Source organism: Pelodiscus sinensis, chromosome 1 (assembly GCF_052426305.1).
Source record: "Pelodiscus sinensis isolate ZL-2025 chromosome 1, ASM5242630v1, whole genome shotgun sequence".
Taxonomy (NCBI): Eukaryota; Metazoa; Chordata; order Testudines; family Trionychidae; genus Pelodiscus; species Pelodiscus sinensis.
This window is the reverse complement of record NC_143052.1, coordinates 240,309,911-240,327,589: the sequence shown is the minus strand read 5'-3', so window position 1 is coordinate 240,327,589 and position 17,679 is coordinate 240,309,911. Positions and strand designations below refer to the sequence as shown.

Below are 17,679 nucleotides of genomic sequence, written 5' to 3'. Positions count from 1 at the left end.
GTAGAATGGGAAAGCTCATGCTGCTAATACTAGCTATGGTACAGACCCATTCAATAGCTACCCTACAGGACTTCAGTTTCCAATATTGCCAATCCAGAATCTTTTGTGAGCACGAAATTAATGATTTACTCAAATGTTAAACATGCAGAAAACATACATTACATCCATCCAATAAAGTAGTTAGTTTCAGGGTACACTGTAGTATACTAAACAGAAAAGTCTGTTCAGCGTAAGCAAGGTTGAGGCCAAAATCCCATAATAATGAGCCCAATAGTTGTCTTATCACTGGTCAAACATCCTAGTGTTCTAATCCTCACTTCACAAAATGCATAGTTCAGAAGACAAGTTACAAAACAGGTATTCCTGACAAGCGACGTAAAATTTAGCCAGAATTAGTTCAGTTTTAGAAAAAGTCAATTTGTCCTTGGTTTCATGTTTTGCCCAAAAATGTGATTTTCCCATTAATTATATGAGTAAACATGGCTGAGCTAATTATAGTATTTTCAACATAGCTATAAAAAGTTAAGTTAGAATAGATACAAGGAAGAATCAATGCTGTTCATTCCATATGTTAGAAAAAAGGCATTACTCATCCAAAGCAGCTCTCTGCTGCTAGTCTAGCATTTTAACTTACTGATGTCAAAACAGCTCTGTATCAGAGTCTGGACTGCTAGTGTTTGATAGCTGTGAACTTTTTTTTGTTCAATATTGAAGACTTTATAGGCCTGAAGAATAACTGAGTAACCCTTGACTATATTTTAATAGGGTGGATTTGATTTCAGGTATGTCCTTTATTAATTCCTTTCCATTCCCCTCACATCAAATCAGTACATATGAAGGTTCAGCTGTAGGCAAATGTGGATTTTAGTATTTAATATTAACTTCTTAAAAGAATGAAATTCATACCATATTTCCAAGGTCTGTAAAACAGAAAAAACGTATAGAAGTATGGAGTATGTCTTGTAGAGTGTTTAATCTATCTGTGACAGTTAAAAATACTTTGAAATGGCAAAACAAAACATGGATTCTTTGCATTTTCCATCCAACAATGCACCTTAATGGAGCATCGCAGAAATAAATTTTGAGGTAGAAGCAGTTTTTAAAATCAGGAAATATTTTGAGCAACTTCATCCTGTGAATGTAAAATCAGAAAGTGTTCCCTATTTTAGCTTTTCCCTCTTTTACAAACTGAATAAATGTCAAGTTATGGGTAAAATATTACCCTACATATTAATCACTTTTTCCTCTGTAAAGGAGGAAGAGTAAGTTAAAGAAAATGTTAGAGGTGTAAAGAATCAAGGATATTTACTTTATTTCACAGACAACAAATGAGAATAATTGCAGGTTTAAAATTGAAATCTGATTACATTTGGAAGTAGCACCAATGTTCCCTCTAGTCTTCCCCTCCACATGCGAATTTTTTCCATCTTTGTGCAGAACAAATTTTATGTGCACCAAGGCATGTGAGTGTGTATACCACCAGTAGAAACAAACAGCCTAGCTGCGGGTGGTCTGTTAATCAACTGGCATCATGTGGATTTCTCCTGAGTGGCCTCACAAACACATAGCTTGCAGGAGCACTGAGTAGCACTACTGCTCTTTTAACAAATGAAAACTTAGTACTGGTAGAAACATTTAACGTTGCTTTTTAGATAATTACACACTTTTTGGATATTGTAGGAATTAATATGGTTAGAACAACTGGTGCCAATACTTGACCAAGTTTTACTTAATCTTGTTAGAACTGCCAGTATTTAGGTTACAACCAGGGTTTGTTAGATCTGGCCATACATATTTAATTTTGAGAACTGTTGCAGCATTCAACAGTTAGTCTCTACATATTCCTGTATTATTTTTTTTTTTGGAAGATTGGACAGTGTAGTTATATTATTTAAGAAAAAATAAAGTTTATTCAGCAATTAACCACACAAGAATATTTTTTAAAGTTATGTGCAGTGCAACTCCTAATACTTGATGGCTAGAGACCACAGGCCTCAGAAGTAAACAATTAAGGCAGGCATGTCCAAAGTCCGGCCCGCGGGCCAAATGTGGCCCGCGGTCGGATTTAATACGGCCCCCCGCTTCTCCTGGCTCCCCGGTGCTTTTTTCAACTGGCGCGCGCAGCACGCCACTTCGGGCCGCCGCCGCGGTCCCAGACCCTGCCCCTGCACTCCGCTTTGGGGCTGAGAGTGCGGGGACAGCCCCCACTTCCTCCCCCTCTCCTGGCTCCCCGGCGCTCCTCTGAACTGGCGCCGCTTCCAGCCGCGCCGCCACCGTCCATGGCGGCCGCTGCGGTCCTAAAGTCTGCCCTGTAGGGCATGTCCACAGCCCCGCTCTCCCGCTTGGCTGCGGGTTCGCCCTGCCCCCGGGCCGCCGTGAGGCCAGCGTGCCCTGCGCTCTCCGCCCGCCTCTGACCCTGCAGGCCCTCTACCTTGGGGCTGAGAGTGCAGGGACGGACTCCACAGCTGCTGAGATCAGGGACGGACTCCGCAGCTGCTCAATCTCAGTATCTGTGATTGGCCCAGCGCACTGTCAGCTTTCTGGCGGGCTCAGGCACGTGGAGCTGCGAACACGCCGGAGGTCATCATTAGACACTTCGCCACAAACAGCCACAAAGGCAAGAGAATTCTTGTTGGGCAGTGTATTAGTGCAGTGTATTACTTGGGCAGTGTATTAAACCTCTGGCACTGCGCTCACATGATTCCTTCCCCTTCTGGTCAATTTAAAAAAATGGCGACTGTAAATAAGAGAAGGAAAGTTGACAGTGAGGGCCGCCGCTTCCAGGACAGGTGGAAAGTGGAATATTTCTTCACTGAAATACAGAATCACTGTGTTTGTCTGATATGCCAAGAGACTGTGGCTGTTTATAAGGAATTTAATGTCAAGAGACACTACCAGTCGAGACATAGCACATACGACAAGCTTACAGGGCACGACCGCAGTGAAAAGTTGAAGCAACTTGAAGCTGTTTTAATGTCACAACAGAAATTTTTCATAAGAGCCCGTGAGTCAAATGAAAATGCCACAAGGGCGAGCTATGAGGTGGCAACATTAATTGCTAAAAATTGCAAATCTTTTGCTGAGGGTGACTTTATCAAAGAATGCGTTATGAAAATGGTTGAGAATATCTGTCCCGAGAAGAAGCAAGAGTTTGCCAACATTTGCCTGGCTCGTAACACTGTAGCACGGAGAATTGAAGAGATTTCATCAGATATTAAGAGACAGTTGACATCCAAAGGAGTGGATTTTGACTTCTTTGCAATAGCCTGTGATGAAAGCACGGACCTATCTGACACAGCTCAGTTGCTGATTTTTATAAGAGGGGTGGACGATGAAATGAATGTGACTGAAGAGCTACTTGACCTCCAGAGCCTTATGGACCAAACAAGAGAAAAGATTTATTTGTTTCTGTTAGTTCCGCCATAGATGACATGAAACTGCCTTGGAACAAAGTTACTGGGATTATTACTGATGGGGCACCTGCCATGGTTGGTGAACGAAGTGGATTATCAACCCTAATCTGTAACAAGGTGATCGAAGAAGGAGGCAAAGCTATTAAACTCCATTGTATCATTCATCAACAAGTTCTCTGTGCTAAACATCTCAAATATGATCATCTTATGAAACCGGTGCTAAAGACTATTAATTTTATTCGCTCTAAAGCCCTGTGCCACCGCCAGTTTAAACAGTTTCTACTGGACATCCAGGCTGAATACGAAGATGTTTTATATCACAACGATGTAAGATGGCTCAGTCGGGGGTCTGCACTGCAGCGTTTCTACTCTCTCAGAAAGGAAATTGGAGAATTCTTGGAAACAAAGAGACAACCAATGCGAGAACTATCTGATCCTATTTGGCTGGCTGATTTGGAGTTTCTAGTTGACATAACAAAGCATCTGAATGTACTGAACACGAGTCTTCAGGGGAAAGATGCAGCGGTGAACCAGCTTTATTCACACCTCAAAGCCTTTGGGACAAAGCTGCAACTTTTCATAAGGCAGTTGTCACAAACACAGCCCAATACCATACATTTTTCAGCGTTGCAGGAAATAATGAACAGTTTTCCACAGGACAATATCAGTGCGCAAACGAGCAGGTATGCAGCAGGCATCGCATCTCTGGCTGGGGAGTTTAAACGGCGCTTTCAGGATTTTGCAGCTATTGAAAAGGAGATGAGCCTTTTCTCCTCTCCATTCTCTGTTGACCCCGATGATGCTCCAGATCAGCTGCAGCTCGAGCTCATTGAGCTGCATTGTGACAGTGAGTTACGCAGTCGTCACCAACAGCTCTCTCTTGTGAACTTTTACCGCCAACTGGATAAGAGCCGGTTTCAAGAGATTCAAACATTGGCTAAAAAAATGCTGAGCTTGTTTGGCTCAACATATATGTGTGAGAAGATGTTCTCTGCTATGAACTTTAACAAGAACCACGTGAGGACAAGACTAAGTGACTCTCACCTGCGTGACATTTTGCGCATCAAAACCACTGCCTTTGAACCAGACCTAGCCTATGTGCTGCAGTCCAGATCTCAGTTTCACCCTTCACATTAGTGTAGGCAAGTTTTTTTTTCAATTGAGATGAATACATTGTAAAATCTCAGTTAATGTCAGTTGGTCTAAATCAGTTATAAATATATTTGGACACAACATGTATAGTTGGTGTTATGTTCCTGTTCATATTTTTTTAACTTAAAAGTTGATAATATGTAATGTACTTTACAATGTTCCTGACATATATTTCAGCTTCCTGGATTTTTTTTTCATCTGGCCTTCAGATATGAAAGGCAGAGTGATTTAACACTTGTTTAGATTTGTCATCCATGTGACAAAATGAAAAGTATGCCGTTTGCAATAAACTTTGCATAACATAGTTAATTTGCATTTAATTTTAATGGTTCAAAGAATGTCAGGCAAAATGGTCGGCCCTCACGCATGTTCACTTCATCAAATCTGGCCCTCTTTGAAAAAAGTTTGGACACCCCTGAATTAAGGGATCAGTGAATGAACTTTCGAACACTTCCAGTAGAAGACAGGTGAACTCAATTAAGATACTGTCTGGAAAACCTCAAGAGTTCAGGACATCTGTGTCTCCCCCATTTCACAGATGTTTATTTTTAAAGATACACAGTTCTTACTGGTTGGACATTAGGAATGAAACTGAACCAGTCTGAAACCCTCTTCATAAGGAATTCCAACAAAATCCTGAGCATACTCAGTAAAATTTCTCATACCTTTCCTCATATTCCTAAGAGAGATTTTAGCAAACAGATCTGAAGCCCTTATAGTAAATTTGAAGCAATGCAAAAGCTAAAAGCCTATGAAGTTGAGTAGTACAAGACCACTCAATATGCGAATTACAGAAAAAAAAATCTCCAAACTAAACTGAGAGGGAAAACAAATACTCTTTCACTATGACAGGTTCAGACACTAATTCTAACTACTGCTCTTTAGCATGCATATTACATTTGTTTTAATTTTCATACTATTATATAGCCAAATGCTTTATCACAATTGGGCAGCTGTCAATACCGGCTAAAGAGTGATTTCATTACACATTCAGTGCAGTGTATAAATACCTTTACTATCAGATTGAAAGGAAGGTGTGCTGGTCCAAAAGGCCATTGGATTAGATTTAAAAAGGGTAAAATTAAATCCTAGAAAATAAATGTGAGTATAAGTGTTTATTTGGCCTTCTAGAGGGCACAAACATACCTATGTCTGAAGTGTACATCTCTAATATCTACAGACTTCAATTAGTTAACGAATGTTTACATTGCCTGCTGTATCAGTTTATTGATTCAATAAATGTAAACAAGCAGCAATCAATTTTTTTCCTACCAGGATACTTTATGTATATAATACTTTCTATAATTCTGAAATTCACTTATAGCCCAATATTCTGAGTTAGACAAAAATGGACATTTAACAAAATCTGACACTAACTTTCAAATGCAAATACAATCCTGTGCTTCATAAAATATGCAGTGTCCTACCAAATTCACAGCCATGAAAAGTGTGTCATGGACAGGAAATTTTGGGCTTCCCTCTGAAATCTGGTCTTGTGTGTGTTACCACCTTATATTTTACAGGTTTCACGGGAGAAACTAGTTTCTCCAATTGGGGATCCTAACAACAGAAGGATATAGTTCTGGGGAAGGAGGGCGGGGTGTTTCCACAAGGTTATTTAGGGCAGTGGCTCCCAGTCTTTTTTATACTGTAGACCTGCAAGCCCATTCAAACTTTTGACAGACCAGTAATATTTTATTCATTATGGTAATTAATAGAGATGTGAAGAACTAGTCAACTAGGCACTTCCTCCCTCCCCTGCACTGCCTCTATCAGAAAGAGGCAGCAAAAGGCAGGGGGGGAGAGAGAGGAAGGAGTACAGTACTTCAAAGCAGCAGCACTGCTTGAAGCCTGGGGCCAGACCCTGGGCTCCACACGGCACTGCCACTTTGAAACGCTGCATGCAGCCTGGGGCCAGTTGGGGTGTCCCCAGGCCACACGTCGCATTTCAAAGCAGTTGGTTTTAAAGCCCTAGGGCTGTCGCTACACTTCAAAGGAGGAATCGTCCTACCGACTAATAGAACAGTCAATGCAAAATGCATCAACTATTCAATTAGTCAATATTTAACACCCTTAGTAATTAGTTTTAAGAGGTCAAGTATTATTGTACATCATATTCGTAGGCATACAATGCATGCCATAATGGGTCAGTTTGCAGATATCTACAACACTAAAAAAAAAAATTCACAGAAAGAATTCCCCTTTGGCTGCTGGGTGGGGCAGCCTACCCACATGGGCAACTGGTGCCTGCAGAGGGAGGGGCACAGGGCAAATGCATGTGGAACACCCTATTTAGCAACTAAAATTTTGTAAGGGGCATAGGAGCTGGTGCCCCCAAGTGCTACCACCAGTCACATTTGCCCTCCACTCTACTGCCTCATGGGGTGGGGGAGCTGCCATTGTATCTCCCCCATGTCCTTCTATATAACTCCTAACCTGTGTGTCTCCTTTCCCAGGCAGGCTGCTCTTGCTCCCACAGTCTCTCCCCTGCGTCTCCCCTTTCCCTCCTTGTGACACTACCTCAGTTTCCCTCCATTGCACCCCTGCTCCCATCTGCCTCATAAGTCTCTCTTCAACCTCCCTTCAATGCCTCCTGCCTCTCCCTCTAACACCTGCCTCACGCATCCTTATTTCCCCTCATCTGCCCCTGCCCCTCCTCAGCCCCCTCCTGACCAGTGTTCCTTCCCCCTAAGCTGTGCAGCAGCAGTTTCACAGGTGATTAATCAGCCCCTCTCAGTCAGCTCCCTGCATGGAGTCCTGAGGCTCTGCCGGGCAGGGCTGATTGGGCAGGGCTGATTAATCACCTGTGAAGCTCTAATACTGCCCAGCTTAGAGGGAACACTGCTCCCAGATCCCCCCCTCTCCAGGGCTGGCTCCCCCTACCCCTCACACACCTAGAGCTGGCAGCAGCTAGCTCTGCTGGGAGCATCACAGGGACAAACCCTCCCCCTACAGCCCAGGGGCTGGCCAGGCTGTTGGTGGTGCCCTAGGAGAGGATCTTGGGGAGCAGCTAAACTGGCACTGCTGGAGATTCCCCCTCCCAGCTGTAGTCTGGGCTCAGCAGTAGTCCCTTTTGGGACTCAGGGATCCGGCCCGGAGCCTGGCCTCAGAGTCACTGTGAGCAGCAGCTGCAAATTGCTTCCTGCTGCAGAGGCCGAACCCAGCCTTGGTTCCCAGAGGCCCTGCCTGCTGCTGGTCCTAGCACGCAACCCACAACCCTACAGTGTGTTGAAGCTCACTAGCCAGCAGTTCGTGGACTGGCATTGGTTTGCAGCCCAGTGGTTGGGAACCACTTATTTAGGGGGATTGCCAACCTTACTTCTGAGCTGTCTTCAGAACTGGACAGCCAGAGAGCAGTGGTTTTGTCCAGGTGCCCAGATCTAAAGACAGCACCCCAACACCAACAGCACAGAAGTAAGGGTGGCCATGATGTTGCACTCCATAATCTTCACATAAATATAAGTATGACATAGCTGGCATAGGCTTTATGTAAAATACTTTATGTAACATACTAGAAAAAGCTATATTCTGCTGCATGTGTGCATTCAATTTGTGTGCATGTATCATCCCTGTATATGAAGTTTGAAATATGAACTATAAACTTGTTTTACTAACACTAGTGAGGGCCACACTAAAGGTACTTCAGAAATGTCACGATTCATTTATAAGGACAATGACCTGTAAGCGGTGTGTTTTTCCTATGGACCAGCGATTACAGGGGTGGAGCAATAATTTTTGACCGTGGGCCACTTCAGAAATTTAAAAGGTGAACCCCAAGAGTTTGCCTAGCAGAAGATACACCACATTATTCATTCACTGCCTAAACAAAACAGATCAATAGAATCTGTTCAGTGTCTTCAAGTTAGACCTCTGGAGTGGCTGTGGGCTGCTCTTTTATCACATGAAAGACTGGAGTCAAATTTAATATACCACACAATTGTCTTCATGAAGAATATTTCCTGACTTAAATAAGTTTAAGACATCATTCAGCTGCTTAAAAATTTAGGAATCAGATAAACAGTAAGATTAAAAATCTAGGTAAAGCCTAAACAACACACATCAGCAGCACTCAAGTTTGTGTTTTATGGCAGGTTTCAGCTAAACCTCTCTAGGAAGAAATGGAAGCCAAAGTTTTCAAACAATGACTAAAGACATGTCCCTGCACCTGAACTTAAGTACCAAAATAAAAGCCATGACTTTCAGAAGTGATGCCTATAAAAAGACTACCTATTTAGGAACAAGTCCAATTTGTGCATTCTGGTTCCAAACTGTATGCAACCATATTTGAAAATGTTCATCCAAACCTCTAGGTAATTACTAGCTCATCTGAATTCCTAGATACGGACAGTGTTATGCTGACATACTACACTAGTTCAGACATCTCCAACCCCCTTAATATGCACAAAGAGAGAACAATAAGCTAAAGAGGTATTGAAGTTTGTATTAACCACTGAAGAGAACAGTTCTGACATTACTAGGACAATTTACTGTATTTTAATTGAACTGCAACACAAAAACCTCCACTAACTGCTATCCATGACAAATTATTCAATAATAGTTTTAAAAAAAAGTTTCTACTTAGTATAAGTCACTACCAATTCAGGTAATACTTACCTTTTTCTAGCGTTTTAAATGTGTAATTAGAAGATTCTGCTGTTGACGTAACCAAATAATTTTCTCCCTTGCTGTCTGTAGGCTTCTGATTGGCAATGTAACTTTCCTGAGGCTCGGTTACAGTGATCTCTTGCTCTCTATGCTTTATGTTTTGAGACACTGAACTATCCTCTTCATTTTTGCTTTTTGAAGGAGAGTTAAAGCTAAAACCAAACAGAGATCCTGTAGCTGAAGTATTTCCAAATGTGAATGGCTTTGATTTTTCACTACTAAAAATGCTCTTGACTGATTCTGAACCAAACACGAACTTTGGAGGAGAAACCACCGTTTTTGCTGGTGTTTCAGAACTGCTTGACACCTCTGAAACCTCTACAGTCACATCAGAAGTATCACCATCCTGGCTCAGATCAGTTCTCTCTCTGGTAGTTTCCTCCAGTACAGCTACCGCAATTCTGCCACATGGAGACTCTCTTGGTGTACTGGCACGTGAAGAAAGAGGTGTGATTAGAGTATCTTTTTCTTGGGCATGTTTTGCTTCATCAAAAATTTGCTTAAATGATTCTGCAACATCTTGTAGTTTAAATCGCACAGCCAGAAGCTCTACCTTTCTTTCCCCATCTGCAAAATCACATGCAGTCCATACCCATGCTCTCTCTGTTCCTTTCATCTGTTGCATGTTCATGTCTGGTGTTATTCTATGATTGGCACAGAGTTTTAATACCTGGTCTCTTCTCATTACAATACGAACTTGTTTGTTGTCATAGTTCTGCAAGATCTTTATATCCCCAATACCTCTCTCTTTCCACTGATTGGCATCTTTATCATATCTGTAGAGTTTAGCTCTGTGACTGAAGACAACTTGTTCATTTTCTTCTCCACTTGCCACGTCTACAAGGTCAGGTAAAGGTACCACAGGTTCAAAGTACTGACCATCTTTTTCTTCTTCTTGAGTAAGATCAGATTCTTCATCTGTACCCACAGACAATCTGCTCTGATTCTGTTTGGCAGGAGACTTTGATGGGCTCAAGGCAGATTTAAAACTAAAATTAAATCCTGTTGTAGACTCCCCAAATCTGAATAGGTTTTTCCTCACAGGGCTACTTGCCAGTGGTGAGGCATACACAGAGCTGCTTACACTGTCATCTAAAGCTTCTTCACGTAAATCATAGTTATCCCATTCCAGAGTTGGCCCACTACTATCAGCATGTGGCTTTATAATTAAATCAGAGACATTACTGGCTGAATTTGAGTTTTTATTCTCCTCTTCTTCCATCAGTTTAGTTTTATCATCCGTCAAGAAGGTTTTGAGATCTTTCAATCCACTTTTCATTTCTTCTGCTTTCTGTATGAGTTGAGCTGTTCTACCTGTATCCACAAGCTTATGTGGGGTTTGTAGTGGTATATCCAATAGCAGTCTCTGGCACTCTTCAAATTTCTGTTTGAATTCCTCAGCCTGCTCTTGTGTTTTGAATTTAGCCGCCAGCTGCTCCAACTTTGCATCTCCATCAGAAAAGTCACTGGCCAACCACATCCATGCTTTGTCTGAACCAGACAGAGGTTTCAAATTCATTGTAGTAGTTATCCAATGGTTTGCACACACTTTCAGTACCTGTTCACGTCGCATTAGCATTCTTAGTTTGCCATTAACTTCATTTTTAAGAATTTTTAAGTTGCCAACACCACGTTCTTTCCACTGGCTTGTTTCTGGATCAAACCTAAATAGTTTTATCCTTTGTGAATAGAGCACTTTCTCATCCTCTTCCCCTGTCACTAGTTCCACTTTTTCAGGCATTTGGACAACAGGTTCAAAATGGATATCATCATTGTCATCTGTCTTATATGTTTCATCCTCCTTCTCAAGATCAGCAGAAGTATTAGCCTTGTGAGCTGCTTTAGAATTCTGAGAGGAAAATAACTTTTCACCTGCACCTGAAAAGCCCCTGAAGTTTGGATCTTTTTTACCAAACTGAAATCCTTCTCCAGAAGTAGTTTGTGCTAAGTCAGCAAAAGTGAAAGTGCTGCTATTCTGGCCAAAAACTAAATCACTATTCTGTTTGTTAGAAATGCTATGAGACTGGATGCAAGCTGAGGGATTCTCCTTTTTGTCTTTTTCATCACCACTGTTTAAGCCACCAGTGGCACTTTCTTTGGGTGGCTCATCCTTTGCGATATTTTTACTAGGCTCCTGTATACCAAATTTAAATCCCCCTGCAGTCACAGGCATTGAAAAGCTAAATCTTTCTTTTGCAGATTTAGCTTCAGTATCTGAAGGAATCTGAAAGGTGAAGGAAGATGTTTTTCCTTGTTCTGCATGACCAAATTTAAAACCTTTTTCAGAAAAGTCTGACTTGAAACCTGTTCCCAGTTGTCCTCCAGCAGGTTCAGGTAATTTGCCTTTAAGGCCAAATGTAAGAGTTGAGGGAGCATCAGGAACAGACTTACTACATGGATTTGACGCTTGACAAGCCACACAGTTTACTGAAGAGCCTTCATTTCGTACTAAGCAAACATTGCAATCCCATTGTCCTTCCTTTCTAGCGAAGAGTCCCTCAAATCCACTTTTCTGGGGTTTATTTGCATCAGTGGTAGAACCAAATCTGGGAGCAGGAGATACGTGAATAGTAGATGTAGACGCATTAGGCTGATTTGGTGATTTAGGATTCTGACATGCAACGCAATTTACAGTTCCTGCTTCATTTCTAACTAGGCACACAGAACAGTCCCACTGACCCTCTTTTTTAAGAAATACAGCTCCAAAATCACTTTGTGTAGTCTTCGGAATAGTAGATGTAGACACATTAGGCTGATTTGGTGATTTAGGATTCTGACATGCAACGCAATTTACAGTTCCTGCTTCATTTCTAACTAGGCATACAGAACAGTCCCACTGACCCTCTTTTTTAAGAAATACAGCTCCAAAATCACTTTGTGTAGTCTTCGGAATAGTAGATGTAGACACATTAGGCTGATTTGGTGATTTAGGATTCTGACATGCAACGCAATTTACAGTTCCTGCTTCGTTTCTAACTAGGCACACAGTGCAGTCCCACTGACCCTCTTTTTTAAGAAACACAGCTCCAAAATCACTGTGTGTAGTCTTCGGAATGTCTCCTTGGCCAATTTTAAATGAAGCTTGCTGACCAAATACTGGCATGTTAGTTCTATTTTGATTTTGGCAAGCAACACATTTAGATGAGGTGGGTTCATTTCTTACTAAACATATATTACAATCCCAATGGCCTTCTTTTTTAAGAAAAACTGATCCAAATTTATTTTGTGCATTATCAGTGTTGAAAGCTGCAGTAGTTTCAGCTACTGGAGGAGCATACATTTCCTTGTTTCGTGGGTTTGGACTTCGGCATGCAATGCAGTTCTTAACAGTTGCTTCATTTCGAATCAGACATACATTACAGGCCCACTGATCTGCCTTCAATATAAACTGTTCCCCAAATCCACTAGTAGTAGTACATGCGGATGGGATTTCTCTACCAAAGGAAAAGGATATTGGTGTAGATGCCGCTGATGTAACTGGAAAACTGTTTTTGCCATCAGATCCTTTTACAGAACTGCTTGCATTTTGGAATGGAGCCTGGCAAGCATTACATAGGGATGCAGTTAAATTGTTTTTCTTTAAGCAGGCACTACACTGCCACATCTCCTCTTTCTTAAACTGAAATCCAAAATTTGGGGTTCCAGAAAAAGCTTTGCTAGGCTCCTTGCTATCCTGATTTGAGGTTTCTCTTTTAGTCTCAACATTCTGTGTGGCTGGTACACAAACATTTGATCCTGAGGTTCTCAAAATATTTTGCACTTCTTCAAATTTCTTCTTGAAAAGCATTGCTTCTTCTTTGGTTTTGAATCTAATGGCTAGCTGCTCAGGTTTTGCAAACTCATCTGCATAATCTAAAGCATGCCACACAAATGATTTGTCTGAACCTGCATTTGGTTTCAGCTTCATATCCGCATTTATGTAATGATTTGCACAAATTTTCAATACTTGTTCCCGCCTCATAAGGAGCCGAATTTTCCCAGATATTTTATGCCTTAATATTTTCACATTTCCAATGCCCCTCTCTTTCCATTCTTTAGATTCTGTGTCAAAACGGAACAGCTTTGCTCTATTGCAAAAGAATTCTTCTTCATCTTCCTCACCTGTCTTTACTTCAATCTTGTCAGGGAGTGGCACAACAGGCTCAAAGTGTGGACCATCATCATCATCATCACCACCATGCATGCTTCCTCCATCAGTTTCATGGCTTCTATTAGCCAGATCTGAACTTAGAGTTCCAAACTCTTGTTTTCCAGGATCTTGGAAACTGAAGATGTCACCCTTGTCAAAACCTGAGGTTTTAGGTTGGTTGTGTCCCATATTTTCTGTAAATGAAATACCTGTAATATTTTTGTTACCAAAACTGAAGACATTTCTTTGATCATGAATTGTTTTTTGTCCTATATATCTATCATCTTGTAAAGGTTTATCTGATGTCAGAAGACCCAAGAGGCTTTCACTGCTATTAAAAGTTGCATTGGGGTGCTGGGCAACAATCTGAGGTGATGAAAATGTAAAGTCTCCATCATTAGATTTGAAATTAGAGTTGAATTTAAAAGTGGTTGGTTGAGTTGACTGTGCAGGTGTTGTGAAAGAGGATTTTGTTCCATCTGCTGGTACAGGCTGCCCAAATGTAGATTTCCCAAATTCGATCACCTTTGATTCTGCAGATTTTGGAATTGGAGGAGCAATTGAAGGTTTTGTGAAATAGCCTGGTTCAGGCAACGGAGGATTTGTGCTTGTTTGTGGAACACTGTAATTATAATAGTCATCAGCTCCACGTGGAGACAGGAGTCCAGTCGCAGGAGAATCAAAACGCAAAGGAGCATTATACATTTCTTGGGAAAACATGCAGGCAGAGGTGTTCTGCAGTGGTGGTGTATGCATTGGCTGTTGATAAGCATATATATGTTGCTGAGGTGTAAGCCTGTTCATGCCATAGACTGGAGCCTAAAAAAAAAAGAAAAATTATAATTTTCTATAATGTACTATGGCAATGCCCATACAAACATAAAACAATCTCGGCTTTAAAGATTGCTGATGTTTTCATTTTTAACCCTTAAAATAAGCCTCAATATTAAAGTGAAGTATAACAGCTATGATTTCCTTTCTATAGAAACACCCCCCTGCTCGAGCAAATACTTATTTCTTTTCTTTAGGGATATAAAATCCAGTTTAATTGGTTAACCCATTAAACATATTGTTTAACTGGTTAACAGATTAAAGATGGGATGGGCAGAGCTGCTCCTGCTCAACTGGGGCAGCCCCCGCCCTCCCCCACCCACATCTGGGCTAGGCAACCCCTCAGTCACCAACCACTGGGTCTGGAGCAGCCTCCTGCCTAGGGCAAGCTTCTCCAGCCCACACTGGTTAACCTTAACCAGTAAGCCTTACCTTAGGATAGAGCGTGAGGTTACTAGTTAAACAATCACATCCCTATTCTCTATTCTTTCCTATTAGCCCAAAACTTCTTCCAATCCTACAGAGAAGCAGATTTTAGTTACAGTCAAATATCTGTCAATGGCTCTTATAGCAACCATGTATACATTAAACTTGAACATAAGAGGTTGCTCTTTGGATGATACTACCAGAACCACACTTGGGCATTGAGCACAATCCATATAAAAGAGTGAATATCCCACAAAGTTATTGTTAGAAGACCTAATTAAGAATTAATTTCATAGATAGATGTTGAGAATTGTTGAAGCAGTAAATGGACAGATCTTCCAAAGACTATAATTCAAAGCAGTAAGTTAACAGATCTTCTCACCTTTGTTGGTGTTACATTAGTAGCAGCTGTTCTGAGAAGATATTGAGAGTTATAGGCAGGCGACTGGCTATAGTAGACTGATGGGCCAGTAGTAGCAACTAAAAGAGAACACACAAGAGTTTAATTCAATTTTGCCATCCACCCAAATGAGAACCCTCTTCAAAAGGTAATACTTTATGATAGAAAGGTACTTTTAAACTCATTTGCAATGTTGAAACCTTAAATGTCTAATTTAGAGCAGATTTAAAAGCTGACCAAGATCTTCTGAAAACAAGATCCCTTAAACCCTCAATGCCAGTTTACCTGTTAGTGGAGCTCCATGAAAGTTTTGTGTTCCCTGATAGCCATCTGACATTGCATCTGTGCCATAGCCTTCAGTAGGCCACCGATGAGATGACAAGTTTGAGTTGGAATTATTGAGTTTCATTTCATGCATCTCATTCTATCAGGAGAGAGCATTTATATACTGTTACATTTTAATATTAAAGACAGGTTCAGTTGCATGTAAAAACAAAAGTAAAACAGACTGATTTTTAATCCAGATACCTTTGCTATCCACACCTTAATTTTGAAGAGATTACTGCATCTGTTTTCTTCATATATAGCAATTTACATTGAAGAGCTCTTAGTATAAACTAATATTATTCTATTACTGAGCCAATACACAAAACCAATCAAGTACCAGCAATAAATGAATTGAACACATCTGAAGTGCCATGTTCAACATTATATAAATATCCAATTCTTTCATTCAGAAGAAAAAAAGCACACATCAGTAGGCTAAAACAGGCCTGAAGAAAGAAACTTAAGAGGCAAGTAATAGGGTAATTGTGTAGTCAACATAATTTATATCAACTACATGATCAGTTGATAAGGGAAGGCACTCAGGAGCTACTCCCGCTGCAACTCTGTGGTTTAAATGTAGTAAGAGCCGGAAGTGGGGATATTTAAGCTGCAGAGTTGTAGTGGGGATAGCTTCTGTAGCCGACGTGGTCAGGGCCTCGGCTGGCCCCCTGCACTGCTGCCTCGATCAGAGACAGCAGCAAAGAGGGACAGAGGGGCATGCAGCACCATGGAAATGATGCTTGAGGCAACTGGCTTCTCTTCTCTCCCCGCCCCCTCCTTGCTGTTTTTTATATTGGCAGATATAAGCTTAAGCTTATCAGGTAGTCGACTAATTGACTACTCTTATACATCCCTTGTCTAAAGCCAAAATGGAGTCCACAGTCAAAGACAATGGGATGTGAAATTGCTTAGCCTCCCTGTCAACATTCTGACCAGCCTGTAAGTGTTGCTGTAACTTTGCAGGGGCATGTGACTAGAGCACGAGACTATGAACTCCATTTTGGATACCTGTATTTTTCCACAAACTGGTATGGGAACCAAGTCTGAAACAAAAGGTTCCCAGTACAGGCAGTCCCCGGGTTACATGGATCCGACTTACATTGGATCCCTATTTACAAACGGGGTGAGGCAACTCCGCACTAGCTGCTTCCCCCCAGCAGACCAGGGAGACGTGAAGCTAGCGCCCCCCTCCCAGCAGACCAGGAAGACGTGGAGCGGCTTTTCTCAGCAGACACCTCAGCTTGAGAATAAAGGACTGAGGGAAGTGAGGTGTGGGAGAATAAAACTGAGCTCTGGAGAAATGTTTGGCTAGAGTTTCCCCTACAATATGTACCAGTTCCGACTTACATACAAATTCAACTTAGGAACAAACCTACAGTCCCTATCTTGTACGTAACCCGGGGACTGCCTGTATATGGAAAAAGCATTGTAAGGTAGGAAAGTTCATCTGTTCTTCACTCCCCCCAACCCAGTACCTGAGAGAAGCACTGAAACTTAGAACAGAAGTGGGGATCCTAAGCTACAAAGCAAGTGCACTTTGTGCCTGGAGAATCTGCAAGCCCGTGTGTATCATCCGTCAGGGTAAGAAATTAATTTGTACCCAATCTTTTCTAGTGTTTTAGATCAAAGCAGATTAGCAAAAAACCAAAACCGCAAATTAAGTCTGTTTGCTATCAGTTATCATTTACAATTTATCTTTCATAGTTAATAAATTTTATTTTATGTTTTAATCTATCAGTGTGTCTGATAGGTCTGGGGAAAATCTCAGCTTGGTTAATACAAGCATAATGTGCATATTCTTCTCCACATTGCAGGAGAGGCAAACTAAGTAAATTCATACTGGTCAGGATTTTGACCAGGGAAGGATGGTATAGCTCTGTGGTCTTAAACTAGGGAGGCTGTGGATTATTTTGGCTGCAGCCTCTCTGGTTTATGTGGTGGTTGGCAAAATCCTGTAGGCAGGCTGGGTGTGTCCCTAGCTGTGTGAATGGCAGTGGGAATACAAGACTGGGAGCAGTCTAGTCTATTACTGTAACAGTGCTGGGAAGGAACCCAAGCTTGTAAGTCAGAGGGCTCAGTGGTACCCCAGTTTCAGGTAAACTAGGGAATGAACCTGTAATAACATTTAAGTTTATTAAGATCGTTTTCTTCAAACTTTTGCTACATGTAGATTTAATAAGCAGTAAAAAATTCTTCCATTATGAAGAAGATGAAGCACCTGTATCTCCCTCAGGCCTCTTCCCCTCCCTGCTGGTTCTGCTGCTTTTGTCAGCATTGGGAACCTCTGTTTACCCATTTCTCCAGCAAAGTGCATTCACCTTCAGAATGCTTTCCTC

The 17,679-nt window shown here is 41.4% G+C and overlaps 1 protein-coding gene across 2 annotated transcripts in view; it reads right to left on the bottom strand.

Annotated features, from left to right (window-relative positions):
- LOC102450376 (RANBP2 like and GRIP domain containing 4) overlaps positions 1 to 17,679 on the bottom strand; it is a 67,443-nt gene that overhangs the window by 14,379 nt on the left and 35,385 nt on the right. The window contains exons 18-21 of one of the 2 annotated variants that reach the window (XM_089775403.1): positions 15,302 to 15,440; positions 14,999 to 15,096; positions 9,180 to 14,178; positions 5,576 to 5,653 (exon numbers count right to left, since the gene is read on the bottom strand). In XM_089775403.1, the coding sequence (XP_089631529.1) occupies positions 5,576 to 5,653; positions 9,180 to 14,178; positions 14,999 to 15,096; positions 15,302 to 15,440 (5,314 nt within the window). The remainder of the gene's footprint in view (positions 1 to 5,575; positions 5,654 to 9,179; positions 14,179 to 14,998; positions 15,097 to 15,301; positions 15,441 to 17,679) is intronic. The other variant, XM_075917913.2, reaches the window with a different exon arrangement.